We start from the raw sequence: 27,796 nt of genomic DNA on the forward strand, positions 1-27,796 counted from the left end.
GCTCGTCAGAGTTGACGTCCGAAAGGCAGCGCGTTCCGTCGCCTGGCGTCTCGAACGCAGAACCGCTGGCGATGTGCGCATCCGTCACGCGCCGAGTGTCGGCCCGTGGGCAAGGCGTGATCCGCAGCTCGCTTCTCCTCCCTCTTGATGCGAGACGCAACGTGCTGCTCAAAGAGGAGCCGAGGCCAACGGGATTGACGGAACCTGCGGTCCAATCCGCTCCCGAACATTTGCACACAGGAGGGACCGCGCAGGCACTCGGCCAAAAGAAATTGCGCAGTTTGATTTTCCACTGAGACGCAGAGGCTCCTTTTCCTCGCGTCCCCGCTGAAGGGCCCTTTCCCTTCCTTCCTTCCTTCCCTCCCTTTCCCTTCCCCTTCCCCTTCCCCTTCCTCCTCCTCCCTTCCTCTCCTCCCTCGTTCATGCAGGTTTATTTTCGGTGGAAGAGCTTCGGACATTGCCCGCCCCGCCTCCGCAGTCACGTACTGCAAGAACCACCACCCCAAAAACTTGCCTGAATGTCTTTCTCTCCGCTGAAGTGGACCTCGGGCTGTCCCTTCTCTTCCACTCCAGGAATCAGAAGTTGGGAGCTGCCGCGTGTGCTCATCTGATTTCCCCAAATCAAATGAAATCAGCAGGGGCTGGACGAGAAGCTCCTAAAGCCCGCCGAGGCCCCGGAACTCGCTTGGAGTCCTGCCGTCTAATATTCCGCACACACGGGCACCAGACGTGGGAGACAGGCGTCTCGTCATTCATTCATGGAGCAACTTGTTCGTTTGAGCACAACAGCATTGAGGCCAGGTGTTCCAATACTTTTGCCCACCACAGCACATCATTTTAGGGATTTTATCGCCATTCCTGTCTTGGAATACCGTATGCACGTCATTTCCACCTCGCTAAATACATTTGACTTTCATTTACAGTTTGGTTTTTTTTTTTTAACAGGACACGCGCATTTAGCATTTAAGAACATTTTTTCAGACCTATTTGTATCTCAATTTTATGTGCAATTTTAACAATCAATAATGTACTTTTTTTTTTAATTTTTTTTTTTTCCTTTTCCAATATTTAAGTGAGCGGGGGTTTGAGGGTGCGTCCGAGGCCACCAGACCGGGGCGCACCTCGCTCCTTCACCCAAAGTCAGCCGGACACAAAACGGACGCCGATTCGAATTTGAATATGAGAGCCGAAGGAAATCCGTTTGCGCTTTCAGGGCCCAATCCTCGAGTCTGAATACGAACCCCCAAACGTGAACCCCGCCACTGTGGCGCCGTTCTTCTCTCGACTCACTTTGTCCCCTTGTTTTTCCCTCTGCCTCCCTGAGCCGCAGCGTCTGAAAGATTGCCTCAGAGGCTTCGTTCGAATAGCTTCGGTCTTTACCTCCCCTCGCACCTTGGACTCCGCAGGAACGTGCATGAAAATAGACCTCCCTCACCTTGACTCGTCGCTCGCTGCATGTTTTTCTTTGAGACGGGAAAAGAACTTGAGACAAAAAAAACAAAAACCAAAACAAAACAAAGAAGAAATAAAAGAAGCGTCCAGAGTATGCGACTGCGTCAGCTGTCCAGGCTCATGAGAAGCGCGGCCCCTCTCTTGATCCAGTGATCCGGATTGACCGAGCCGGATTTCACCTCCACGGCGATCACAAACGAGGCTCTGCCCGCCCCGCCCGATCGCACGGGGAAGTAGTAGCAAGGGCACAGGTACATGTCTGCAAAGCGGAGAGGTCAGACGCTTCGGGCGCAGGCAAAGAAATCAAATGGAAAGAGAAATCAGAATGCTCTCACTCTTGGCCATCTTCTTGCGGTTCTCCACGGGCTTGAAGTTGATGGCGGGAATGGGACACACCATCTGCATGGGCTCGGCCTCCACCAGGCACACGCCCTTTTTGTCCCACGCCGCCCCCTCCAGGTACAAACCTCGCACGTAAACTCCGTCCTGGAGGCCCACGGACAACCCGTTGCAAAGTGACCGATACATCGAGCAAACGGGCGGTGTGTGATTCATTTTTTTTATTTTTTATTTTTTAAATCACCTTGGGCGGGTTCTGGATGTGGTTGTCTTCTTGACTGGACACTGTGAAGTCCCAGGACAGCGTGTCAACTGATATCTGCAAACAGGGGCAGAGCTTGTGGTTGTGAAGCGGAGGCAACTTGTGCCGCGCCAGATTCGATCAGCTACATCGATTGATACTTTATTCATCTACAAGGGAAATTCACTATTTCGGGAGCCTTCACAATCAAAACAACACAAGGCAAAGCAGCAAGGCCGAATTTCTTATACAGTGGTGCTTTGAGATACAAGTGAGCAGAGTTTTTCAAGATGCGAACCGTCATTTTTTTGCCGCCAATGAACTCAACTCTCGTCACAACAATGTATTAAAAGCAACTTTGTCTGAAGTATGACCCCACTAGCTCAATGCTAACGCAATGGAAAATGCCATGGAGGGGCTAACAAATAGCATTTGTAGTCGGTGTTATAAGCCTCTGAGAAACAGATATTTAAACACAAATGTAAATAGACAATATTACAATGCTCACAGGTATATATTCTTTACCCTCTGTGAAAAATATCATTATTATTGCACCCTACGGAGTCACTGAGAGTAGTGGAGACTCTTCTTCGTTTGTATCAGTGCGCCTGTACTATACTGCCGCCCGGTGGCCAAGGCGGGCACACCAGAAGGAGCGGGCACATTTAAATAGGATGCAGAAACTGTTCAGCTCCTTACATTCCATTTAATTATGGGCTTTTTAGATTGGTTTTGTTCAGACAAAGTTTGAACAAAAGTTTGTCTGAAGAAATCTAAAAACACAAAAAGAAAACAGAAAGACAAGATGAACATTCAGGACCTACAATTTAGTTAGGTTATTACTCTATCTTTTCAGAAAGTATAGTATTATAGAGTGCTATTTTACTTCTTAAAAAACATTGCAAACATTTAGTTTTTTTTTTTTTTTTTTTTTTTTGGCGTAACATTTCAATTTATTGCAACGAGAAAGGGCGATTGGAGAAAGGACCGCGTGTCACCTTGTGATTGCCGGGCGGCCGACTGCAGCACGGCGGTGAGGAAGCCGTTGGGGAAGGTGAAGCCCGAAAGCCAGAACAAGTTCGGGGGCTGCCCCTGCTCAGCCCAGCGTGCAAACTGAAGAACGCGCTGGCAGAGGTCGCGGGTCCACGCTGCCAGGGGCTTGAGGGAGGGGTACGCCTGGCGGACCGAGACCACGTCACTTTTCATCAACTTTGCTCGCTCGCTTGGGGTTAAGCAACAATTACAAGTTGTAGGACAGCCAGGCTATTACAATTATTGCTGCATGATCCAGATGAGTGCACATATGAGAACAGGAGAGAAGGAAGAAGAGAGAAGACAAAAAAAAAAAAAGGGGATTGCAGTGAGGAATGAACTGGCGTACAAGCAGGCAGTTAAAAAGAGAGAAGCTGAGCTGGAGGCAGTGGCGCTGATAGCTGTCCAGAGCTCCTATAAAAAGGAATGCGCGCACACACACACACACACACACACACGCACACAGTAATAAGCCTTTGGCCACCACTCAATAAGCTGAGGGTCTTTTTCGGAAAGAGGGGCCGGCCTTAAGAGCTTTACTCTGCTTATTACTCTGCGATTAGATCCACAGATGCCGCCTTTGTTGGTGCATGTGCCCCACCCGAGAGCGTTAAATACATTTTTAATAGCAAAGGTTTAAGAAGGGAAATACGAGGGAAAGACGGAAACGTGCACGTCGCCCTGTACATGACATATGTTGGCGTGTCACCTTCTCCCATAGCGGTGGCACTCTGGCGTCGTACATGCAGTTGAAGGTCTCCTCCAAGCTGGATGACATCACCACCAAGCCTTTGATTCCCTTCTCCAGCTCCACTAAGGAAGACCTAACGCACAAGCATTTAACATGCTCGTCAGACACCTTTTTGTCGGATCTATTGGAATTATTGGCACCATTCGGCAAGAAGGAACACACAGGCGCTCGGGCTTCGTACTTGATCATGCTCAGCAGGGCGTTGTATCTCTGGATCTCTTGCAGCAGAACCACATCCAGGGGTGACGGATCCAGGAAGTGCGAGCTAACGCTCTCGTAGTCGATCAAGTTCGGGATGGTCTGGCGCACATCCGCCAGCAGATCTAACACCTGGAGACAGAACAAATCCCACCTTTGAGACAGCAAAAACATTTCAAGGTCGCGTTCCCATTGAAGTCATCCCAATTTATGCAACAGACTCTTCTAATGGAGGACCGATTACGTTCTGCATCGCATTACACTGAGAAGCATCTCAACCTGTAAGTGTTGCATAAGCAGTGAAGGGAAATGTGGTTTCTAGAATTGCAGTAGTACAGAAGAATATTTGCCGCTTATATTCCGTGATGCCCTCGGCGAAGGGCTCACCTTGTCCTCACGACTGGGCCCGGCCCCCGCTGCGCTGGCGCTGGTCACCTGGGGCTGTAACGACAGAAGGGTGTCGAACAGGGACCTGGTCTCCGCGATCTGGCTGGCGATGTCGGCATTCGGGTGCTGGCCAAACAAGTCGGGGTGCTCGTGGGTCGGCAGCATGTTGATGAGGTCCTTGTAGGACGACAGGGGTCCGTCGTGAGGGATGTAATATGCGGCCAAGGTTGACAACCTAGTGAGAATCGAGGCAAATAGGTGTGAGGAAAAATATTATTGAACTTAGTGGTGATTGTGGAAGCTTCCTACGGAAGCACATAGCAACCGAGCAATCAGTCTTGCATCCGCATAGCACTGGAAGCAGTGCAGCTACGTGAAAGGCATCGATATTTACAGACTAGACGATTGGGATAAATGAATACAATTTGAGTTTTGTTAATGTGGGTCAGCGTGCTTAGGCCAGCAGAGAAGGCCAAGTTAACGTTGGTGTCACTGACTTGAAATAAGGCTCAGTGACAGCAGCTTCGCAGAAGTAGTCGTTGATGTAGGTGGTGAGAAGGCGCCTGTCCCAGTCGTCCGTCACGTGACCTCCGTAATTGACCTCGGCGATGAGATACTTGAGGGCGTCCCAGGGTATCTGCTCATACTCGTTCAGGTACAGACTGAGCAGATTCTCGCTCACCTGTAAGAGAAAGTCATTAAGATGATTTGAAATCTAAACTAGGATCCACAATGCCGGCCGACAGTCTACTCTTCAGCATCCGAGTAGCAATAGCAGCTTTCGTCATTATCGACACGATTTACACCTCAAAGTCTGAATTGTTGAAGCCGTAGATAATGTTCCAGCCTAGCTGCAGGAACTTCTTTCTTTCCAGCAGAATGCTGTGAAAAAAGCAGAGGGAGAAGAGCAGCTTCCTGTAGAAGACGGGTTTGGCACAGCGGGTGAACTGAGCGTCGGTCACCAGGTGGTACAGACGCTTCATGTTGGCTCTCACTCCCTGAGGGCAACGAGGTGCAAACACGTGATACACTTGTACGTGTACATGCCAGTGTTTTGGAAGCCATTCAGTGCTCCGGGCGCTACCTTCGGCGGCTCCGTGGTCATTTTGATGCCCGCCTGGAGGATGTTGATAGGAAAATCTGGATGTGGCGAAGAGCTGAGCCAGAGTCGGAAGTCTGTGTGGGGCTTCTGCACCTCCAGCTGCTCCACCAGCTTGTCCAGCTCGGGCATCCAGGAGAGAGACAGGTGGCAGTTCGCGAGAAAGACCCAGTGACCTGGCGCAGTTCAAACAAAGGGTTAAGATTCAGCAGGAAACGGACACTACCCAACAGACCGATTGAGAGTGAAATGACGGATACCCTTTTTGACTCCCTCTTCGATCATTTTCTTAGCGATTGGGGCCTGGCCCTGACCCAGGGAGAGAGCGTGGAAGAGTTTGCTCATGCCCGTTGTCTCGGCCAGCTGCAGAAGGGTGCCTGTGGGATCGACGCCAGGAGATAGGACGAAAACCAGAGGAGACATGCATGTGGATTCGTCCACGACCTGGGGAGACAAGAGCGAGGGCGGCAGTGAGTGAGGAACGACCAGTGATTTTTTTTAATATTTTTTTTTTTTTGAAGAAAATAGCCTACTTACAGCCTTCATGTCGAGAACAGGAGGCTCCACGAAGCGAGGGCCCAGATAGTTGACAATGAAGGTCGTGGCGCAGAACAAGACGCGGTCTGGCCGAAGAGAACGGACGATGAGCATCCTCTGGAGCTCGTTACAACTGTTCTCCCAGTCTCCTGCAAGGGGCGCACCAGGAGAGCAGTTTGGGAACAAGGACAGGAGACGACACAAACAATAACAATAGTATTCATTTTACGTTTGCGACAACAGTTTGTATTTTGTTTGAATAGAATAACCCGAGCGGTGTTCTGTTATTGGACTTCTGTGCTCATCACGGATTGTCCATGTTCAAGCATACGGGTGTCCGCACGTGCACTTGGCACCAGGACACCCTCGGTCGCAGTTCGACGATGGACTTTGCGGTCGTGTCATCGGACTTGCGGATAAAGAGAGGGAGGTCTGGGCTTCCCTGCTGAGGCTGCTGCCCCCGCGACCCGACCTCGGCTAAGCGGTGGAAAATGAACGAATGAATTCAACGAACTTGTATAACTAATTATAAGACACAAACCTGGCAGCGGCGACTTCTCAGGCTGTGCACTGGTGAACCAAAGCTTCCAGTCCCGTGGATATTTTTCAAATGAGGCCATGATGCCGTGGAAGTTTGGCAGCTTGTCCAATTCTGTGACATTGTCCCAGCTGGAGTCCACAAGCCAATTACTGCACGGGTTTTCCATCTGAGCCCTCTTATCAAGAACCTGGAAACACAAACAGTAGTCATACGACCTCGTGGAAGGATGAGACAAAACCCGTCAGTGCCCGAGCCGCCTTTTCTTACAATTCCGCCACGGAGGAAGAAGCTGTACTCGTCCATGTTGAGCGTGCCGGCGACCTCGAGGATTTTGGCACACATTTGGAAGCTGAAGAGCAGCTTGTGCATCTCAAACAGACCCCGGCACGCGTATCTGAAAAGAAGGTCGTCCGGGTGAATGATGAAAATTCTCCACCCTACTCCTAATGAGTCTTACTTGTAGACTGCATATGTGTGGTAGTCGTTGAGGTTGACAATCCTCTCCTCCAGCTTTAGGCTGCTCTTGCTCTTCTCGATGCTTAGATTGAATAGGTTAATGTAGGCATCCAGTGAGAACTGGTACATGGGATCAATGCGGCCCATGTCATTGAGGATGAAGAAGAGGATGGACGCCCGTTGAGCGCACGCACGGTAGGCCTGTCAAAAAACAAACAACTCATTTCTACTCAGTCCAAAATCATCATCCCCTTTATTTGTATCACAAAAAACACTGCGGATGAATGCTTAGTATAAGACCTCTCGAGCAGTGTCGATCTTGATTTCGGTCACTTCGCTGCTCTCCAGCTGCTCCGAAACCTCAGTGGCCGTCACTTTGGACGTCTGCAAGGTGTTCACCAACTGCACGTCGTCCAGCAGGGAGCCGCTTGCCTCGTTCAGCAGCCTGGGAGACGGAAGGCACGCGGGAACGTGCGACCGACGCCATTCGTTTCAAACAAAAGCTTTTGGAAGTGAGGGGGTAAGAAGCAAATGCATTCACCTGAGGATCTCGTCCTCCAGCTCCTGCAGGCTTCTCTTTCCTGAGGCGATGCTCATCACCAGGTTGTCTTTTTGCTCTTCCAGGTCTGGACGTTCCTTACGCACCACAATACCTAGGAGTTGGGCTTCCAGACCCTGCCAGCAGCACACACGCGGCCAAACTACCATGACACTCCGTAGGTGAGCCCGAACCACACAAATTGGAATTGATGGAAAATGTTATCTTGTAATAATAACAAAATATGAGGGCAGCAATCTCCAACCTGCTCCTTGACGGCAAAATTGACAATGGTCGTCTTAGTAGAAATCTCTGGGGTATAGTGGGGATTCGACAGTTTGGTGGTGATGTAGAAACGGAATTCCGGACTATACTCCAACTCCTTGTCACCCAACTTCAACAATAGCCTGCCACCTAGGAACAAAGTGAAGCATAGGGAATTGCACAGTGGTCATCCATTTCACGGAGAGGAAAGTGTGCGTGTGTGTGTGTGTGTGTGTGTGTGACCTATTCGTGTCAAGGACTTGTTGAGAACTGGGTTGAGGGCCGGGTCCAGGTCCTCCTGAACGTTCTGCAGCAAGACAGGATTCCCAAACTGGATGGCATTCTCCATTATAAGCATGTAATCTGGCATCTGAAAGTCGATTACTTTTAAGCCCTGCGCACACGATTATGTAGTTAGTCAACTTTATTCATGTACCGTTTTGGTATTTCTGTATTTACAGAAAGAGCAAAGTGAGCATGGTTGAATGAAAAAAATGGTAGCATCCGGGGTCGTCACTTACTTTCGCCAACTCCATTTTCTTGATCCACTTCAGAGCTTGGCCTTGTGGGTCCACCATCAGCGGCCACCTTGACCCAAAAATACAAAACAAATAATGATAATAATACAAATAAACTATTTACAATTTTTTCAAGCCCTGATAACAGCCACTAAAACCAAATGTTCAAATTGTGCGTGAATGCCGGTGATGTTGACGAGATGTGCTCAGCAAAAGAATGCATTGAGGGCTGGTTAAAACGTCGGCGCATAGCGTCGTGTGCAAAGTGGCGAGTGGCCGAGAGCAGCACAGGGACGACATCAGCGCAATCTGATCGGTTATTCAGTCGTTGCGGAATGCTCAACTCTCGCAGCATTCGCGCTTCAGCTTGTGTTTAAGTTCTGACCGGTTGCCACGGTTGACGATGACGCCGTTCTCAGTGGAGAAAGCATCAGAGGGCAGGCCTTGAATATTCCAGTCCCTCACCGCTGTAGGGTTTGAGAGGAAAGTGGCAAAACTAAAGCCTGGGGTGCACGGGATATCTTGGTGCTGGACCTGAGAAGGCAAAAATGAACTCTTTTTAAAATCCTGTAAAAGTCTTCCACGATCACACGACAATCAAAATGTTGCTCTTACCTCGGTCATCCAGATGTCAAGCAGTTCCACTCTATAGTTAGAAAGGAAGGGGCCCATATAGGACAGAAATGATGCCGCAAGCAAACAGTCCCCGACCAAGTAGCCCATGTTCTCTTCAAGACCCTGGAAGACACATGCGCGTGCACATCGAGCACATCTTGAGGCACATGTGCCCTACTGGGTGTGCGCGCGTGTGCCCGCGTCCTACCTTAACCGTCTGCTCCCAGCGGACACCCTCCCCGGCCAGACCTTTCACCAGTTTGTCGGCTCGGTCCAGTTTTACTTCCATCTCGTCCGACCTCCTCTTCAAATCCTCCTTGGTGGCCACTTTTTCCGCATAAGATTTGTTCAGCCGCGCCAGTTTGTCCCCCACCTGCACACCAAGCACGAGCGTCACGTCAGCTCTCCTTCATTTTATAGCGTATATCTCGTAGGCGGTACCTCTTTCAGTTTGTTCTCGGACTCGGCCAGCTCGCCTTGCTTCTGTGAGAGTTGGGTCTCGGCGGCATTCAGCAGCTCCCGCTTTGGCTCCACCACCCTGAAGACGCACCCGTAGACCTGCAACAGTTCAACACGTCTGTGTTGAGTTCTGTTCCATATTGCTGCTGTTTGTTGGTGCGTCGGTTACTTAGCCAAACCTCCATGGCTCTGACCCACATACAGAGCGACTTTGCAGCCAGAGACACTTTGCCAATGATGTCTGGCATGAAGTCGGGCTGCCGGCAGTAGTTGGCGATCCTCTTCAACACACGGTCTGATATGTTTTCCTTGTCGAAGTTGATCAGGGTTTTGATGAAGCTGGCCTCACCTACCACAAATATTCAAAGTGAGACAGAGTGAACTGCAATTCTTGTTATTTGTATTTCTTCATGCTGGCATCACAGAAGTCCTCCTTACTCACCCAGCTGTCTCTTGGCTTCTGCCCAGGTTGGCTCCTTGTTGAGGAGGGTCATGACCGCCTGCATCACTTTCTCCACCAGAGCGGGAGGACGGCCGTAGGACTTAATCTCCGTCATGTCCTTTTTGTTCAGAGACTCCAGAGCCTTTGTTGTGGGGAAAATGGTGACATTCGAAGGCAAATAGGCAGACGGGCGCAATCTAGTGGCCTGGTCTATACCTTGGTGGCCTCGTCCAGGGCTGGCAGGGCTTCATCTAGCTCTCTCAACGCGGTCTGCGCCAGGGCTTTGCATTGAGACTCCTCTGCCGCAATTTTTTCCTTTTTGGCACTCACCGTCTAATCACACACAGAAACACACCACCGCACATACTGTACTGTACTGTATTTGCTCTCCCCACTTCACGGGCAAAGGTCTTTGGTATCCTACCTTCTGCTGCGAGTCAGCCTCCCTTGTCTGCTGTACGATGACAGTCAGGTACTCGTCACACTCCTTCTGGTAGTCGGCCACTTGCTTATTAGACTCCTCCAGCTGCACGGTCATGGCGGCCACCTTCTCGCCCGTGTCGCTGATCTTAAAAAGGCCGTTTTGCAGCTTGTTCACCTGCTCCCCCAGTTCACAGCGTTTCTCTCCCAGAAGTCTGAATACACAAGGGGAACAATTCATAGGCCACAAAGCCATCAAGCAGAATGTGTCCACCATTGTCCCTACTTCTTATATCCAGTCACCAGCTCCAGGTAGTTGGTGGGTGTCACATAATTATGTCTTTTCAGCTCCACCTTCATCCTGTGTGAGCCCTGCACCACTGACTGGTGTGTAGTCACAAAGATGGAGGCCACCTTGGTCTGGCTCTGCAAAATCATGAACAAAGCATCATTTTCTTGTTTGGTAAAGAACAACTTAAGCGTTTTAATGAAGGTGTGCGCCGCACCCCCTCAGAGGACCCCAAATCCAGTCCCTCCAAGTAGCGCTCAGCCACCTCCAGCAGAGCATCTTTGGGCCACTCACAGAACCAGTCTATGGTAGTGCAGTTAACGAGAGCCGGATACTGAAGGATACGGTTTCTGCAGGTAACAAAAAAAAGACCGATAGTGACGGGCACTTTGTTTCCGGATCATTTAAAGAGGAGGACAGTATGATGATACCTGAAGGGGTCTCCCACTGGGCTCATGCAGAGAACAACGTGCAGTTTGCTTCTGACGCGCTCTATCAGAAAGCTGAATAAGGAGTTGGGCGTTTCCACCACATTCTCCTTCCTGGCGGAGTCGGACAGGGCGTTGCACACCTCTACAAACTCGTCCTGCTTATAGAGGTTGGGGACTTCTCCAGAGCTCAGGACATTGTTGATGTCCTCCAGGAAGGATTCGTCCACAATCTGGGTATCGTTGAACAGGAAGACAGTGGGCTTGTTGTCCACGCCGGTCAAACGGTACAGCTTCTTAATGTCTGAAAGAAGATGAGGACAATCCTTATCATATTCGAGGGAAGTGGGGGGGCAGGGGCGGTGTGCGGAGGCCTCCTGGGTCAGCTTACCTTCTCTGAATTCCATCTTGCGGTACTGTTTGGTGATTTCCACCTCAAACACCTGGTACTCAGAGATGGAGGCCGCCATCCTGGACAAGCTCTGCCGGCCCGAGCCCCCGACGCCGACCAGCAGCATGTTGCCCCTCGGCTGGCTGATCACACGGACCACACGGGTTACTGTGAACGAAGCACAGAAAACGTTTCTAGGAATCTTAGAATGGCACAACGTGGTATTCTAGTGCTCTCACTGTGTTCAATGGCATCCCGGAAGAGCACCAGGTTCATGGGCACAACACCAGGTGTCAGGTTGTATTCCTCCAGGTGGGCCAACATGAACTTCTTGAGATTTGCCATGTCCAAAAGGTCTTCATACACCCCAGACTCGGTCAGGAAATCACCTTACGCACACACCAGAATAATCTCAATAATAGGCCTACGTAACCCTTTGTGTGTGTGTGTGTGTGTGTGTGTGTGTGTGTGTGTGTGTGTGTGCGCTGCACTCATGTACCAAAGACCGGGGGTTGTTTATCGGGGCAGATGTTGTGGAAAACGAGGTCGAAGATGGAGCCCATTTTCCCCCCTAACAATGTGACAAAGGCATCCATGTCACTGTGGTCGATAAGTCGGTCAGAGAAAACCCTGAAATGTGTCATTAGACCAAGAATATCATATCGAGTAGTGCCAATCAAATCTCTTCAGTCAGCCTGGGAGTAAAATTGAGTCAGTGTAATACCTGAAGCACTCGTGGATCCACAGTCTAACCATGTTGTTTTTACTATCATGGAACTCTGGATGTGATCTCAGCAGACCCTGGAACACCTACAGTCAAACGCATGGGAATGAGATGCATGGTTTCCTTGTCTGTACATTGTAAAATCAGTCCAACACTTGTACCTTGGAGATATCCCTGAGGTTGAAGAGGTAGTGCGTCTTAGCCGGAGTGGGAAGAAAACGAGCCGTAACCGCATAATACAGCTCCAAAGTAGCCTGGGTCAGAAGCTCTCCGACGGGTTTGAGCTCCTCCTTAAAAACTTGGAGCTTCTGGTTAATCATGGTGCTGAAGATACGTTTGATTTGGGAGTCCTGAATGAACGACATTCTTTAGTTTTGTGCATGTTGTCCATGATGCAAACTTGAAGGAAGGTCAGCGGGACCTACATTGGGGAATGTCATGTTGATGAGGTTGAAACGACTTTGGAGACGCTCGGAAATGTGAGTCCGTCCTCCTCCTGGGGGTCCCATGGAGGCCAGCAGGGACATTTTCTAAAAGTTGAAAGCAGCTAGCTTGCAATGATCGTTTTTGTCAAGGCAAAATGTATGATGCAGCTCTTGTACTTTTCTGCAATGATGATAAACTCCCCAGCTGCCTTCGCTCACCTTGACATATGTCGTCGTTTGCTTCTGACGGTCAAACCAGAAGCCGTAGTCGATCCAGAGGCGCATGAGCTCCAGCGGCGGTTGTGAGCCAAAGAGATCGTGCGCTGGCATGTTCAGGTCGTCCAGGTAACAGAGCAGGTCCTTGCCTCCAACGGGCACATACACACCTTTGGTCCTCTTCTCTAAGCGGCTCTCCACAATGGCCTGGATGTTATTTGAGGTGGTCTGGAAGTAGACAAAAAGGGAGTCAGACTACAATGAAGGGCTAATGAAATGCTGAGCATGATTATTGGAAATGTTGTGATCTTTGAATATTTCTTGGCTTAGACCGCAAAACACAAATGAAGCCACCAGGCAATGTCCTTCAGCACCAACCTGTGAAGACATATTGATAGTGAGCGTGGACCACTTGGCGCTGTCCAGGCTATGCAAGACCCCGTGAACAACCGAGGTCTTCCCAGTGCCCACCGGCCCAGTGAGCAGCACCGGGTACTGAGCATTCACCATTGCTGTTACCAAGAAGTCGTAGCGGACCGTGTCCACTGTCGGAACCATAATCTTGTAGAACGGCGAGCTGGAAGGGAGAGAATGTTTTAGAAGTGTTGTTTTGTTTTTTGTTTTTTCCTAATACCATATGCCATCTCGTTACTCACTTGGGGTTGAAGCGCCAGCCCTTCGGGAGTTTATTTTCAAATGGAGCCCAGGCTTTGTTCTTCATGTCAACATAGTACTCATACACTGTGTCCTAAAGGGTGGGAAATGGAAATAAAAACTTTGACAATAAAACATTACCATTGCAATGCTTCTTGCTGGGATAAACATTGAGTATATGCATGCACAAAGAGGAGGTGTGGCTACTTCTTGGTGACCAGATTCTTAAATGAGGCCGATGACAAATAGTTGCGTTAAGAAGCCTAATTTAGCGGTTTAATGACTGTGCATTGATGTCATGCTCCGGCAAGGACCTTGATGGGAAAGGTGCCATCCAACTCCCTCAGGAAGTTATCCATCTTCTTGCGCCCATCCTCATTGACAGAGGCACAAATGGACCAGATGAGGCTGAAGGTAAACCAGAGCTCCACGATGCGACCCAGGCTGTCCGCATCAGACATGTTCACCTGGGGAGGCAATGGGGTAGGAATGCTTACTTTATTCGCAACATGAGAAAGTAATAACAACTAATAACAACGGCGCTCAATGCAATTGCGTGCTACGATGGGTAACCTTTTTTGTGGTCAGGGCGTCATAGAGGCGGCAGAGCGAGACAATGCCATTCAGTTCGGTAATAGGGATCAACTCCTTACAGTTTTTCTTCTTGAAGTTCAGCATTTTCTCAATGAAACTGTCAAACAAAGGCTTCAAATGTGCCACCTCAGCCTGCAGAAACATAGCGCAGTCGATTTTGCGGCACAGAATCTTGTTGTCATGGTTACACGGAAGACCACGTGGCGTACCTTCTGACGTTTCTCGAGCCAGGACTTGACAAAGGGCTTCCATCCCAGGTCGATGTAATCATTGTAGACCATACCGCAGCGGGAAACTGTCGCAGGAGACGCCTGCGCCAGGTTCTCCACTTCAAAGAGCAGAGACACTTGTTCGGGCATGGAAATTCTCTCACCGTTGATGAGCGTGAGCACCTTGTTGTCGTCCATCACAGAGTTCATACTCTCGATCCACAGCGTGTCCACCGGCCCGTCAAATACAATCCATTTCTCATCTGGTTTGTCATCTACACAGGAGTTTCCACAGTTTGGCTCATCATACTTCCTTAATACAAGGGTATGTGGAAGCGATAAACCTCTTTACCTGCACAGGCTGTTCTCATGACAGAGGAGAGGACTCCATCAGACCACTCGTTGGTGGCGAGGTCATTTTCACCATAGAGTTCTCCAAGACTCATGGATTTCGGGTTCAGAGGATAATCCTTTTGCACAAGACCGAGTGAAAAGGAGTAGTAATGAGTGGCCATCACAGTTTGAAGACTTGACGCTGTCAAGAGGCAACAAAATGAAATAATTACCTGCACAAGCTCGTAGCCCGCCATTTCCTTGTTGTGCATGGCAATGAGGGCATTTTTCAGCGTCTTCCATGTGACAGTCTTACCGCAGCCCGTCTTGCCCACCAACATGGACGAATGTCGAGAGTTTTTGGTCTCGAAGAGTTGGATGACTTTGGTCAATGTGAAAGGAGTGACCTGCAGGCCTTTCTGACAAAGGTCCAACTGGATGGCTTCCTTGAGCTAATAGAGAAATGGCAGCACAAAATAAACAAAATCGGTATTTTAAACAATAAATGAGAGGATGAAGTTCAGCCTACCTTTCCATAGTCAATAACGGGCGTTTCCACATCAGGGAACAAGTCCTGGATGATACCAGTGAACAGCGGCACGTCAGTTGATGTCAGTTTAGCAATATTCATATCTTTCATGGCCATGAGCAGCACCTGAGTGGATTAAGAGTGAATGGAAAACACAGGAATAGCATTTTAACCTTCTCCTTCTACCGTGACACGGTCTAAAAGACTCACTTCTTCACCAGGGACGTTGGGGCAAACACGCCGCTTCTTGCCGGCATAGCGGAGCAAGGAGGTGAGGGCACGGAGGCCAAAGTCGTAGTGATCCTGTTTGGACAGCTGCTGCATTGCCAGCGAGTAGAGGGTGAACACCTTCTTAGCCAGTAGCTGCAAACAAAGTCAGAAGAGCTGCAGATGTTATTGTTTACGATTTAGAGATTAGTGTTTGCATTTAAATTTCAGTACCTTGCAGTCATTAAAGCCCTCTCCAAACAGTATGATCTCAGCAATTAGAGTAGAGTCTGGCACCACCATTGAAATAGGTCGGAACATGGACTTGAGATTATCTGGCAGCTCGGAACGACCGGCGTAACCTGAGAAAAACACAGGGAAGAAAAAGTAGTAATATCTAATCAGGAGAGCACTTTCTCAAATCGTTGACCAACCAGGATTCATCGTGATGAAGATGCCGCACGACGCCACCAGGGAGATGTTGTGTTCCTCAAACTGGAACCTGGTTTGCAGCGCAGACAGGGCAGACAGGATGGAAAGAATCTGCTGGGCCACCACGGACAGCACCTCGATGTTGATGCGGTTGAACTCGTCGAAGCAGCCCCACGCTCCCGTCTGGTTCGGTGGCAGGGAGGAAATTGGTGATTTGGCACCGTGATGGCAAGCTGCTTGACAGGACAACATCCCACTTTCATGCTACTTTCCTACCTGTGCCAGGCCAGAGAACATTCGACCCATGGACTTGTAGTCCAGTCCCTCGGAGCAGTTGATGACGATCACGTACATCCCTAAACTTTTGCCCAAGTCTTTTGTGGTCTCAGTCTTCCCAGTGCCAGCGGGGCCTTTGGGAGAGCCGCCTCGATGCAGATGGAGTGCAGTCGTCAGGGTCATGTAACACCTATGAATGTTGTGGTTTATTATGTTAAATATGTCGCCTACTGTGTAATCCATCGTTTTTTCGGATCCATTTAAAACATGAGAGATGGCTACCTGTCGGTAAGTGGAGTGATGACAAGGCGCCCAGAGTTCCCCAAGTACTCGTATCCATACTTGAAATGTGTGTTGGTTTGTCGGATGATGCAGTTGTTCAAATCCTGTGGTGAGAGCCAAACAAACAACTGTCAGGTTACTTGAGACCTTCTTATCTAACAGGAGTGATGGAAAGTGCATAACCAGGAGGGATGCAGTGTTCCTCTGAAGGGCACCATGACCCTACTTTTTGTATTGAAAGAGCAAAGAATGTACAGTACCTTCTCCCAGTAGAGTCGCAGCTGGGACAGCCACTCAAACGCATTCACATCGTTGCAGCCCGCCTTGGCCAGTTTGGCGATGACGTCCCTTGCGTGAACCTCCACTGTGACCAGGGCCACGATCTTCAGACGCAGCACCTTGGATAGGTTGCTACGGATCATATCGGAATATCGCCTAAGCAGGGACACCTAGAAGAGAAAGAGGGCAAAGCTTGCAAGTTCACCTCTTCTAGATGTATTTGTAAACACGCTGCCGGTGTAGTGGCCATTTAGCGTCTATTAAAGAACGCAATAGCAAAGTTGAACTACACCTGTTTCTTCATCATGGTTTTAAGGGGGCCCTTGTCATCGGTCTCCTTGCAGCTAATGAGCGACTGGGTAACATCAGTCGTCCACTGGATCTGGCTGGCTGTGATGAGCATCTAAAAATACAAGAGAATTTGTCTAATTTCACTTGAAAATGATCATTATCCTTAGATTTGTCAGGGGGAGTTCATTTACCTGTCCTGGCCAGTCTTTGGACCACTTGTCCCTCTGGCTTTTCATCTTCTTGAGCGCAACCATGCAGTCGTGCAGGGAATTCTTTAGAGTGCAGCGCATTGCCTTCTCAATATCGCACAGCCAAATCTAGACAGAACACAAGCCATAAATCTCTCGTTTCTGTATTTTCTGCCACACTCGTCCTGCTCATAACTACTGAACCTCCACAGGCTTGTCCAGTGGCACCGCCTTAATAAATTCCACAAGCTCTCCGTCAGAGGAGAACATGGCAGTGGCGTCCAACCTTCTGGCCACCTGGAGGGGACACAAACCCACAATGCCAGGACTCGGTTGGTAAAACGTGTGGAATAGCATCAATTAGATGAAGTGACTACGCTCCACATAAAGATGATCCAGCCTTTTTTCACGTCAGTCAATTCTACAATTCAATCAATTCTACGATTTTAACCTTACGTTAAATCCCCTAATAGATCGCTCAAATCTCAAAAATAGCAATCAGCCACAATGACCCAATATATTAGAGGAATATATGGATGACTTTGGTCTTGTTGACATATGGAGGCTGAAATACCGTACAAAAAGAGAATACACATTTTTCTCCTAAGTTCACCGCTCTTTCTCAAGAATAGATTTTTGTCTTTCAAACAATTCGGCAGCTCAAAGAATTACCCCTAAAACCCTCACAGACATCCCTGGGACTCTCACTGGGTGTGGGGCCACTCAGTTATTTCGACAAATAACTTATGAATATATATAACTTATGAATATGCAAATTGCTTGTGTATCCCCTCACTCATACTCTCGTTTTATAGACTTTTACAAATGACATCGTCCATCCCACCACATTTCAGTTGTACAGCCGGGTTCACGAACCTTGTCCTGCATGCTTCTTCTCCTGTCCTTGTCCTGTTCTAGCTTGTCCTGTCCTTTCCTCACAGGGTGTAGCACTACAGCCCCATGCAACACTCATATTTAATGTTTCATTGTAGATAATGTCATGACTTACTTGTCTCATCCTGTTTACAATTAGTGCTTTGTCGTTTGTCTTCGTTTCTCACTCCCCTCTAGAAACTTTGTTCTGTTCGACTCTGATTCTCAATAAACGTCAATTATAATACTAAGAAACCACAGCGGGAGCTTAAAAACTCCACTGTGACACAGTAAAACTGTTCCAGCGTAAAAGGTTTACAGATCTTCCATTCTGCTGGACCTAACAGCCGAACAGGACAAAAACTAAATTGATGAAGTGACTTGCCTTTTCAGTGCGCAGGCTCTTGATGTTGTCAAAACACTTCTTGAGATGAGGCTGCATAGCCTCTGGGTTCTGGGACTGGCCCAGAATCTCCAGAACGTCGTCGTTAGAAAGGAAGTAGAATCGTGGGAATATCTGCCTCTTGGTCTCGAGGTACATGTCTAGGGCCTTCTGGATCTCCTCCAGCTTGGCATTCATGTTGGATAATGTCTCTTGCAAGCCTGACCAAGTGCAGGCCAGATAAAAAATGCTTAGCAGGACAGATAAAGGGCATGGTACTACTTTGGAGTTGTATTGAGGACAAACTATCACATGAAATTCCTTTGAAATACCAGGATGGTGTGTTCCCTGCAGGGCGCTGTTGCTGGCATGGAGTCGAGTCATGATGGTCTTCCAACTGGAGCTAACTTCTTCAAATTCTTCACACTCTCGTGGTAGCTGCTCCCTGATGTCCTTTCCTTGGAAAATATTCTGGAAGAACAGGAAAAATATGTAAAAATGCTGAGGTGAGAAAAAAAATAAATAAAACAACAACAGTGCGGGGAAAACAAAAGCTATGAAGCCAAACAGCAGTGGTTGGAATAAGCCTCATTTTTATGTGTGTGTTAATATACCTCAAGATAAATCCACTGGCGCTGCACCGTGAGCACCATTTCAATGATTTCCATAACTTGGGATAGCTGACGTTCCCAGGTGTCCACCTCCTTGTCAAAAGCTTTGACAAATCGAGAGGCCTTCATGGTGGACAAGGTCACCTGGTTATCCTCCAAGGCCTGTAAAATATCCTCTGTGCCCCTGCAAGATATGTTCTGTCAGTTAGGTACCACAGCTCTTCCTGCTTCCAAATCTGACTTTGCGCTCTCACTTTAGACGAAAGTGGCCTTTGTCTTTGTAAGGTACAATATCGAGGGTCAATTCATCCCACGTCTTGATAATCTCTTCCAGACCCTTCAAGAGAAATACATAAAAAGTATTGATTTCGCAACCAGAGGCAACTCTGCCACACCTAGATTCAGGTAAGTAAGACAGACCTGTTCTATGGAAAGTTCCTTGCTGGCGGCCCCAGAGATCTCACAGATCTTGTCTGCGTACTTGTCGAAACCGAGAGAAATGATCTTCTCTAGGTTGAAATCATCACTTGTGTGGTCAAAGGAGCTCTGCACCTCATCACAGATCTGCTTCCAGTGTCTGGAAGAGGCGTGGGAGTGAAAGAGACATTATTTGTAGATTTTGATTCACTTGACTTATTTACTTTACCTGTCTCGCATGGCTGGGTTCCTCATGTCAGCAATAAGGGGGATGATTCTCCTGAACTGGTCAACTCTTTTCTTGGAGACATCCACAATGTCCCAGTTCTTATCCTGCAAACCAAAAATATGAATATCAAGCTCAAATCTGTAGCCATTTTCTGAACTCTGACCTTGAGTTGTCTCTGGAGTTTGTGGAGGATTTTATAGATTTCCTGTGCTTTGCTCTCCATATTCTCGGTCCGAAGCGTCGTAAACTGGCCCCCCTTCCAGCTGTCCCAGTTGGTGTCCCACTCCAGTGTGACCTCCCAGACCTGCTGCAAGAAGTCCATATCCTGCGCCACAGAGTCCAAATTACCATCTTGTTCTACTGGAATTATATCTGTTGATATGTCACACCTTCTCCAGGGCTTGGATGGTTTTGGAAGGTTCCTGCTCTATCTTGAAGAAGTTCAAGCCTTGTAGAATTAAGTTCTCCTCCTCTTTCAGAGCCTCAAGATGATTGCGGTGCTCTGCCGTCATCGTCAGGGCCCTGTTGGTGCCGATGGTAGGATCAAATGGACCTAGACATGCAAAGAGAGCACACTGTTGGTTTTATCCATGAGGATTGTAAATGTTCAAATCTCACAAACACATGCACGCACGCAAAAACATACACACACACAATAGGAAGTGGCAACAAAGTATGTTGGACCTGTGGTGTTGAACTCTTGCACAGCGGTATGGATTGTCTCTGTTAGTTCCTCAGAGGAGCTGAGCAAGTCGCTCTTGAAATTCTGCTTTTGCCCTTGGAGCAAGACATCGTTGTCGATAAGAACCTGCTGGAACCAGTCCCACTTGGTGTCCAGTGTCCCATGCAAGTCCTGAAGCTGTCGTGGCAGAAACGAATCAACCAACGGAGAGCATTTTATAAGTGTACCTAATAAACTGTCAGGTCTAATATCAACAACGGGTAACCCATTTCATCTCTTGCACCCAGTTGGCACTGCATATATTCCATCACGTGGGTGCTTACGGTCTGATCCAGAGGGAAACCATATTTGTCCAGAACAGCAAACTGTTCATGGATCAGAACAACGTCAGCCTCTGTGTTGGCCAAATTGCCCTGGAAGGACTCCAGGAGCCCCAGGCTTTCACTAAGCTGAGCCAGGGTCGTGTTGGGCTCACCCAGCCTGAAAACAATAATGATTATTTTTTTCAAATAATAAATAAAAATCAACTCAGAAAAAACATGTGATGACCCACCTCTTGGCATTACGATTCATGGAGGCGTGCATGTCTTTGAGGGAGCTGCCGGCGATGCGCACGAGGAGCTGCATGAACTTGGTTTGCCACTGGGTGCAGTGATGCACCAGCGAGGTCTTGAGCGGCGAGCAGTCCAGCACGATGAACTGGAAGTTTGTGACCATCTCTTCCTGCTGGATACTTGTTTCTATTTCTGTGTACCTGAGGTTAATTGTAGTCTTTAAATGTTTCTGGATACAAAGTCACCAAATCTGAATGGGAACATTCCGACAGTACCTGTGAATATCTGCATCAAAAGAAGCGACCGGTTGATTGAGTTTTTGGTAACGCTGTATGTAGGAGTCCTTGTTGGTCTCCCAGATGTCCCTGTATTTGTCCCAGGTTGTTAAATATTCCTTCAGCCGGCCGGCAGTGGCTGCCATCCCTGCACCAACTGCGGCCTGTATCCGTTTTATTTCCTCATCACGTTCTACAGAATCAAGAAAGAGGCGAGTAAAAATGCAATAAACAAGAAGAACAAGGGTACAAAGGTGAACAGCAGACTAATAAGTTGCCCCAAACCGATGTTGACGTGTATGGGATTTTCGTGGGACTGTTCGCCAGAGAGGAGCTCGGGCAGTCGCTTGAATTTGGAGATGGTGCTGATTAGCTGAGGTAGGATGTCCAAGATCTGACCCAGCTCTCGGAGAGTCGGGGAGAACTCAACCTGTAAAGGTCAAACACATAAACATCATGAAACACTCAATACATGAAGACATGAGCGCTCGGAGCCTTAATTGCTAAAATTAGGCATCGGTAAAGAGCACAAAATGTAGAAATATCCGAAACAAGCACAACAAAAACCTTTGAGATGAAAGTGCGTGAACATTTAAATGCCAATATGGATCCAACCTGGCAGTACAGACAGTGCGCGTACCCTGAGTTCGGCTTTGGGGTCTGCCTGGCGTAGTGACACCAGCACTCTAAACAAAGGGGTGGGGGAGGACTTGCGGTCTCCGTTGATGGCGTGTGCCAACTTCTGCATGGAGCGCTTGACGTTGCTGCGTAGGGCCTCCTCCAGCACGTGGTCCACTTTCTCGGTGTAGGTGACCCAGTGCTCCTGGACCTACGGCGCCAGAGTGACAACATCATGAAACTTGTCACGAGAAACGCCTTGTATTCAAATACAGTGACGAGTGAAGGAATGCGCCTGCACAAACCTCAGGTCCATCTTTAGAGAAGGTGTTGTGGATGTCGGTCATGATGTCAACAGTGCGCTGAAGAGCAGAGCGCAGTAATTCGTGCTGTCGCTGCCGGTGAATCCTCTGGTCGTTCTCAAACTCCCAATTCCTGACACCAATGACAATCAATGTGCACGGTAGAAAAAAACCCATACAGTATGCACTGATTTTCTGAAGGTTCTGGTGAAGCTGTGCATGATTTGAGTATGATGCAATGAGTTTTCACCTGTACAGAGTCTTGCCGTCCAGCCGAACTAGCAGCGTTTCGCTGATCTGGCGACAGAGGTTAGTGATGGTCAGATTGGATGCTATGTAACCGTCAACTATCACCTGGACCTGGAGCGGAAATATGGAGACTACAGTCAAAGAGCCGAACTCACTTACTTTAGAAAACAAATATTTGATAGAATGATTTTTGCATCTGCAAGTTCTTGTTTTAACTTCAATCCAATTGGAACATTAAAATGAGAATTGTTCATGAACTGTGACCTTGGAAACATGCACAAGGCAGTCCTTGAGAAAGGTGTTTGAAGATATTTTAAACATCCAGAAGAGCTTGGTGAATCCTGGCTGAATCTTTACGTCGAGGACGTGGATTTTCTTGGAAAACAGACCCCGCTCAATGGGAGAAAGCATTCCGATGATCCTGGCAAATACAAGTCAGACGTGCAGTGAATAAATACAAAATGTACATGAGGCTGGAGGGGACAAGTACTTGCTGAGATGCATTCAGTGTCCCCCGACCTGTTATAGTCCCGGGCCAAGTGCAGCGCTCTTTCCCTGAGGCATCGGAGATCTTCACGATCCTGGTAAATCTCGGACACAAACTCGGGTATTTCAAAATTTTGCCGACTCCAGGACTTGATCTCATCAAAGAGGTTCAACAGGTTGCTGAGAGGAAAGCAGCCACATTGGGACAGAAAAAACATAAATAAAAACACATCAAACTAGAATGGCACTCATAAGAGCCCAATGAACGGTGATGACTTTTCAGTGGCCCACTTGTCAAAGTTGACCTCAATCTCTTTGTCCTTGCCGTGCAACAAAAGGGGCCGCTCCAGCTTCTTGACGTATTGCAGTTCCAGGCTCTGGTACCACTCAGCGAACTTCTGCGTCACCAAGTCATTCAGAGTCCGAATGGATTGCTCGTAGCTGACCAACACCTGCCGGCAGCTGTGTGACTCGGCCCGGATGGGGATCTTCTTGAGCACCTGATTGGGAAAAGGAGGTGGGCCTCGTACACGGGGACTGATCATTACGTGAACGCTACAAAGAGATTTGTTCGGACTCACATCCATGAGGCTTTCTAAGTGGAATTTGATGGCCCTCGCTCGGTGGGCTTGGCCTGCCAAAGGTGGCATATAGGCGGGGATTAACACCATCTTCTTATCAATCTGTTTCATGATCATACTGTTCTCCCTCTTGAAGATGCCATATATTGCATCCACCATGTCGTCGATTTTGCTCTTGATAGACTGTGACAGGGCAGAATTGACAGCAAATAAACACTCATTTGGTTAGATTGTGCAATCTCAAATGACAACCGAGGATGTGCGTACTTTTGGCAAAAACTCACCTTTCGGGCAGAAACGGTCTTAAAAATGTCCATCACCCGCAGGCCTTCCTCCACAGAGTTCACGGTCTTGAAGACAGAGGTGATGAGGTTCTGCAGCATTACGTCTAGATCCTTTAAAAATGCACGGAACCTGAGCACAAACGCACACAAACGCTTGTACGCTCACCAGAATATCACTAGGCACGGCTGCACGAGGCTACAGTTGCACTTGATCGTGCTTTCCATCATTTGGCTTCCGTGTGGTGCCCAATTCTTTTGTTCATACCTGTTGAACTCAACGTGCCATGCAGTGTTCTCCACCTCAAGGATGCCTTGGTCCACAGAGCGCAGGATCTGAAGGCCGTGCTGGAACTTGGCCTCGATCTTCATGAGGGAGAGGGTGCGTTCCGGGCCCTGGTAGCCACTGAAGCACGGCAACGGTCTCTGGTTGCCGTCTTCCCAACGGGCAAACTGCTGCTGGGTGTCGCAAACCTAAAATAAAAAGCATGGCGCGCCACATACAATTGGTACGGATTCGGGGTGGGGACTGTGGTAACTGTAAAATGACCTCAAGCAAGTCTTTCATTCTTTGAATGCAGGCATCGATCGGGACAAAAATATTTGTTTGGTCCAACAACCAGCCTTTTTTGGAATTCCTGATACAAAGAAGGATGAAAATCTATTTGAATAAAACAGCACAAGAATCCCAGCTTGGCATAACTTGGATTGGCTTTATTTGTCTTACTCGTGGTGCACCTCAGAGACGCGCGAGTACATGTTCTTCCAGGTCAGGCAGCACTGGATGCACTCCTTGAGGGATTTCTTGCTGGAGGTCACATAGCCCTCAAAGATCCTGTCCAGGGAGATGCTCTTGATGCACAGGTAGATTATTTCATAACTCATCTGCACACACACACACACACACACACAGCACAGGTGCTTTTATTTTGGGAGCTGGTAAAAAAAATGAAATCATTCCAGAGAGACGGAGATAAAAAGGCATCTCAATTTCGACTTTGTAATAGTACTTGGCTTAGCAGCTTAGTCGCACTGTATGTTCCATCCAGAGACCTACACTCACAACACCCCGAGAGATAAAAGAAGTCAGCAGGTTCCAAAGCATTTTCTATTGCCACACTCTTCTATGTCCTACTCGCACAAATGAGAGCAGCTATGGGAATCTCAAATGAAGACCTTGTTTTGAGACTCACATAAGGTTAAGCCACAACTACAATGCAATTGCTTCTTGCCCTGACTTCGGGATTTTGGCCTATTTTACTGCCAATTCTCCCCCCTTTCTCAAGCTTTTGTCCTTTTTTCCACGAATGGGATTTTTTAAGTTTTTCCTCGTTTTAGACAATTGCATGGCGTCGAGCTTTGTCAACTGTGGACCTCTCTGAGACTCTTTTGTAATTAAGAGGTGTAGAAATCGACTTGACGACTTTTGAAAGGACGCAAACGTACCTTAAGGAAGAGGCCCGTGATCCGCTCGTTGGTGTTGTAGTGAGTGGAGTTGGTCCAGATGATGCGAATGACATATAATATGTGGTGCAGCTTGGGAGTGAGTTCGCTTATTTTGACGTTACGCAATTCTTGACAGGGGCCTGCCAATAAGGACAGGAAGTTCAGGTTGGACTGCGCCTCCACAGACGAATCCTGGGCAACAAATGATTATTAGGAGGATATGTTTCGTTTCGCAAGCTGGCAAAACTACTCAGTGAACAATGGAGGACTCTACCTGTAATTCCTTGGCCAGTTTCAAGAAGCGCTTGACATAGAGCGAGTTGGCCAGCTCTAGCATTTGCTGAATGTGCTTGACCCCTGGCTTCTGCAGCTGCTCACTCATGTCCCTCAGCTTTTTGGAGTGACTCTCCCAGTACGCTATCTCCTGGAGCGGACCGCTGTTGTCGCTCCCGGAGAAGTCTTGGACGTTCAGCAGCTCCTTGATCTGGTCCGTCCAGTGGATTAAGACGGCTAGAAATGTGGAGAGCAAATGCGCGTCCAGTTGGGCTGTAATGAACTTTGTGCGGTGTGTAATGCAAATCCTTACATTCCATCCTCTGGACTAGATGGGTGTCCTTGCTGCCTTCCTCAGCGCTGTCATTCAGGCCTTCCATGGGGATGTACAGCACTGTTCTACCTTCTTTCTTACTAACATTGTCTGTTCAAACGGGACACAGAAGGCATTACACGCTGCACTGTCAATTTGCTTCCAGTCTCATACGGCGACAATCAAGTAGCTTGCGAGTCGCCGCACCAGTGAGGATGGCCAGATAGTTATGCATGCCGTTGATGTAGTTGTCCTTGATGCCCGTTTCCCAGTCACTGCTGATGTCATTTTCGTCTGAATGCAAGCTGTTTATGAACTGAAGCAAGCTCTCAGTGGGGTCGCCCTGCACCGTGCTGTATTCCACTTCTTCGTAGAAGTTCTCCGGGGTAATCGCAGTGCCTGGCTCACGGAGAAAGTAGACCAGCTCCTCCAACGCCTGAAATGAAAATGGATTTTCTCATGCACTCCAATACACAATCAAATGGAAGCAGAGTGGCTACATATTGTAGGTGTCTACTCTACCTGTGTGGGAACGGTGTATTCCACCTGTAGCGTCGTGCTCGCGTCCAAGTAGACCACCAAGGTGGGAATAGAGGTGTCCTGAATGAACCGCTCCAGAGCCTTAACATTTTCCTCCAGCCACGACTCTTTGGTGACACCCCAAATATCCACACGACGGATGAACTTCTACGAGGGAGAAGGACGGACAGATAGAAATGAAAGAAAAGAAAATAGGAGTGAAAACCAAATGCCACTTTTACCTCACAAACCATCCGTAGGATCTCTAAGGGGTCTATTTGTTCAAGGACTTCAATGTCACTGGCGTCTTCCTCTTTGTCAGTTTTCTCTTCGTCATTGTTGTTGTTTACGTCCTCGTTGATGTTGTCCGTGTTGTCGTCTTTACTGTCTTCGTCATTGTTGTTGTCAGTGGTGTCGTCATCATCGGTAACGTTGACGTCCTCGGTGTTACTCTCATCTTCCCTTTCCTGGGTGGTAACTGAAGCAGTCACGGGAGAACACGCGGGTCGGAACATAACTCAGCAGACGGAAAGTCATTCATGTGAGCAGAGAAAACACGCTTTAAACATGATGACATAAATTGAGGCAGATTTGTGTGGCATTTGGAGATGACTATGATGCAATGTAAAGTACTAACCAGCATCTTTGTCATCATTGGCGGCATTGTTTTCTTCGTTGTTGTTGTTGTCATTAGCGTTACTCTCGGCTTCCTTTTCCTGAGCGGGAACTTTAGCAGTCGCAGAAGAACACGAGAGTTTCAGAATAATTCATCAGAGGAAAAACACACATATTTGCCATGGAGACGTCACTGGGTGCTGACTTGCATGCTATCTGGAGATGAAGCAGGCTTACTAACCAGCATTTTGGTCCTCATGCTCACCCTCGGGTCTTTCGGTGGCATCCTGGCTTGGCGACTCCATCGCTCAGCATTTACTCGCAATTTCAATTCGACAAAACACAGGCTGCAAACGCCTCAGGGACATGTAGAAACTACAACAAAACCACATAAACGTTGATTTTACTCGCATTTAAACGGGAGTTGACAAAGTTTTCGAGCCGCGCGGGGCAACAGGTGCGTCAGTCACCATAGAAACCACAATAAACATGGAAACTTTTTGTTCTGTTCCATTAACACCGTTCACGAGTACATGCGGCTATTTTTTAATTCAATTCAATTGATAATTTGAACACTTCAATTATGTCTCGCCATGGACGCTTATTTTTATGGTAAACGTACAAATGTACTAGCGTACATTTAAGCAAAGGTACTTGGCGTTTTACAAACATTTACAGTTAAAACAATTCCCCAAATTACCTTTCCAGAAAGTTCCCCTTCTATTTGTACAGTTTTCATCGCCCAAAAAAGTATCTTAGCGACCTTCAAACTGAACATTCCGCCGGCAACTGGAAAAAATCTAATTAGCGTCATGTTCGACCGCCATGCTCATCGGTGACGTCATAAACATGTGCCGTCAGCTAACGACACCACCCAATTACGTCGTCTTTTTTAATGATTTATTTCGAGAATTGTACATTAACAGACTGAGTAATTCATGTCTACCCAAAAGGCTTTGTCAAAGTAAAAAAAACTACTTCACTTTATTATTTTTAATTGAGAAGAGTTTATGAACATCTCTCTCTCACGCACACACACGGTCCTGGCAATTGT

The 27,796-nt window shown here is 48.1% G+C and overlaps 1 protein-coding gene across 1 annotated transcript; it reads right to left on the bottom strand.

Moving 5' to 3' along the window:
* Positions 1-1,556: 1,556 nt before the first annotated feature.
* dnah2 (dynein, axonemal, heavy chain 2) lies at positions 1,557-27,047 on the bottom strand. The gene is made up of 87 exons (XM_061669716.1): positions 26,984-27,047; positions 26,765-26,854; positions 26,379-26,605; positions 26,131-26,295; positions 25,816-26,044; positions 25,609-25,719; positions 25,297-25,532; positions 25,023-25,214; positions 24,304-24,461; positions 24,127-24,214; positions 23,845-24,050; positions 23,580-23,709; positions 23,296-23,478; positions 23,006-23,214; positions 22,748-22,894; positions 22,493-22,649; positions 22,230-22,339; positions 21,983-22,112; positions 21,700-21,888; positions 21,345-21,489; positions 21,060-21,252; positions 20,784-20,984; positions 20,554-20,710; positions 20,233-20,407; positions 19,938-20,101; positions 19,712-19,873; positions 19,549-19,652; positions 19,323-19,479; positions 19,157-19,239; positions 18,906-19,086; positions 18,624-18,762; positions 18,295-18,512; positions 17,241-17,333; positions 17,040-17,165; positions 16,850-16,960; positions 16,539-16,727; positions 16,279-16,382; positions 15,997-16,186; positions 15,723-15,903; positions 15,523-15,650; positions 15,292-15,444; positions 15,082-15,207; positions 14,786-15,004; positions 14,572-14,689; positions 14,220-14,494; positions 13,990-14,142; positions 13,731-13,883; positions 13,419-13,510; positions 13,141-13,339; positions 12,766-12,990; positions 12,547-12,651; positions 12,283-12,471; positions 12,122-12,207; positions 11,897-12,027; positions 11,637-11,786; positions 11,398-11,565; positions 11,010-11,310; positions 10,796-10,928; positions 10,576-10,715; positions 10,294-10,504; positions 10,086-10,202; positions 9,870-10,011; positions 9,607-9,776; positions 9,410-9,526; positions 9,177-9,341; positions 8,969-9,091; positions 8,739-8,887; positions 8,357-8,423; positions 8,079-8,229; positions 7,837-7,985; positions 7,575-7,708; positions 7,334-7,478; positions 7,035-7,234; positions 6,845-6,971; positions 6,578-6,764; positions 6,037-6,185; positions 5,760-5,943; positions 5,485-5,675; positions 5,207-5,398; positions 4,898-5,082; positions 4,401-4,635; positions 3,997-4,145; positions 3,774-3,888; positions 3,039-3,208; positions 2,036-2,117; positions 1,788-1,938; positions 1,557-1,711 (listed from the first exon to the last, which is right to left on the bottom strand). Exons 1-87 carry the CDS (start codon positions 27,045-27,047, stop codon positions 1,557-1,559), a joined length of 13,650 nt encoding a protein of 4,549 aa, XP_061525700.1.
* Positions 27,048-27,796: the final 749 nt, after the last annotated feature.

Source organism: Phycodurus eques, chromosome 23 (genome assembly GCF_024500275.1).
Source record: "Phycodurus eques isolate BA_2022a chromosome 23, UOR_Pequ_1.1, whole genome shotgun sequence".
NCBI lineage: Eukaryota > Metazoa > Chordata > Actinopteri > Syngnathiformes > Syngnathidae > Phycodurus > Phycodurus eques.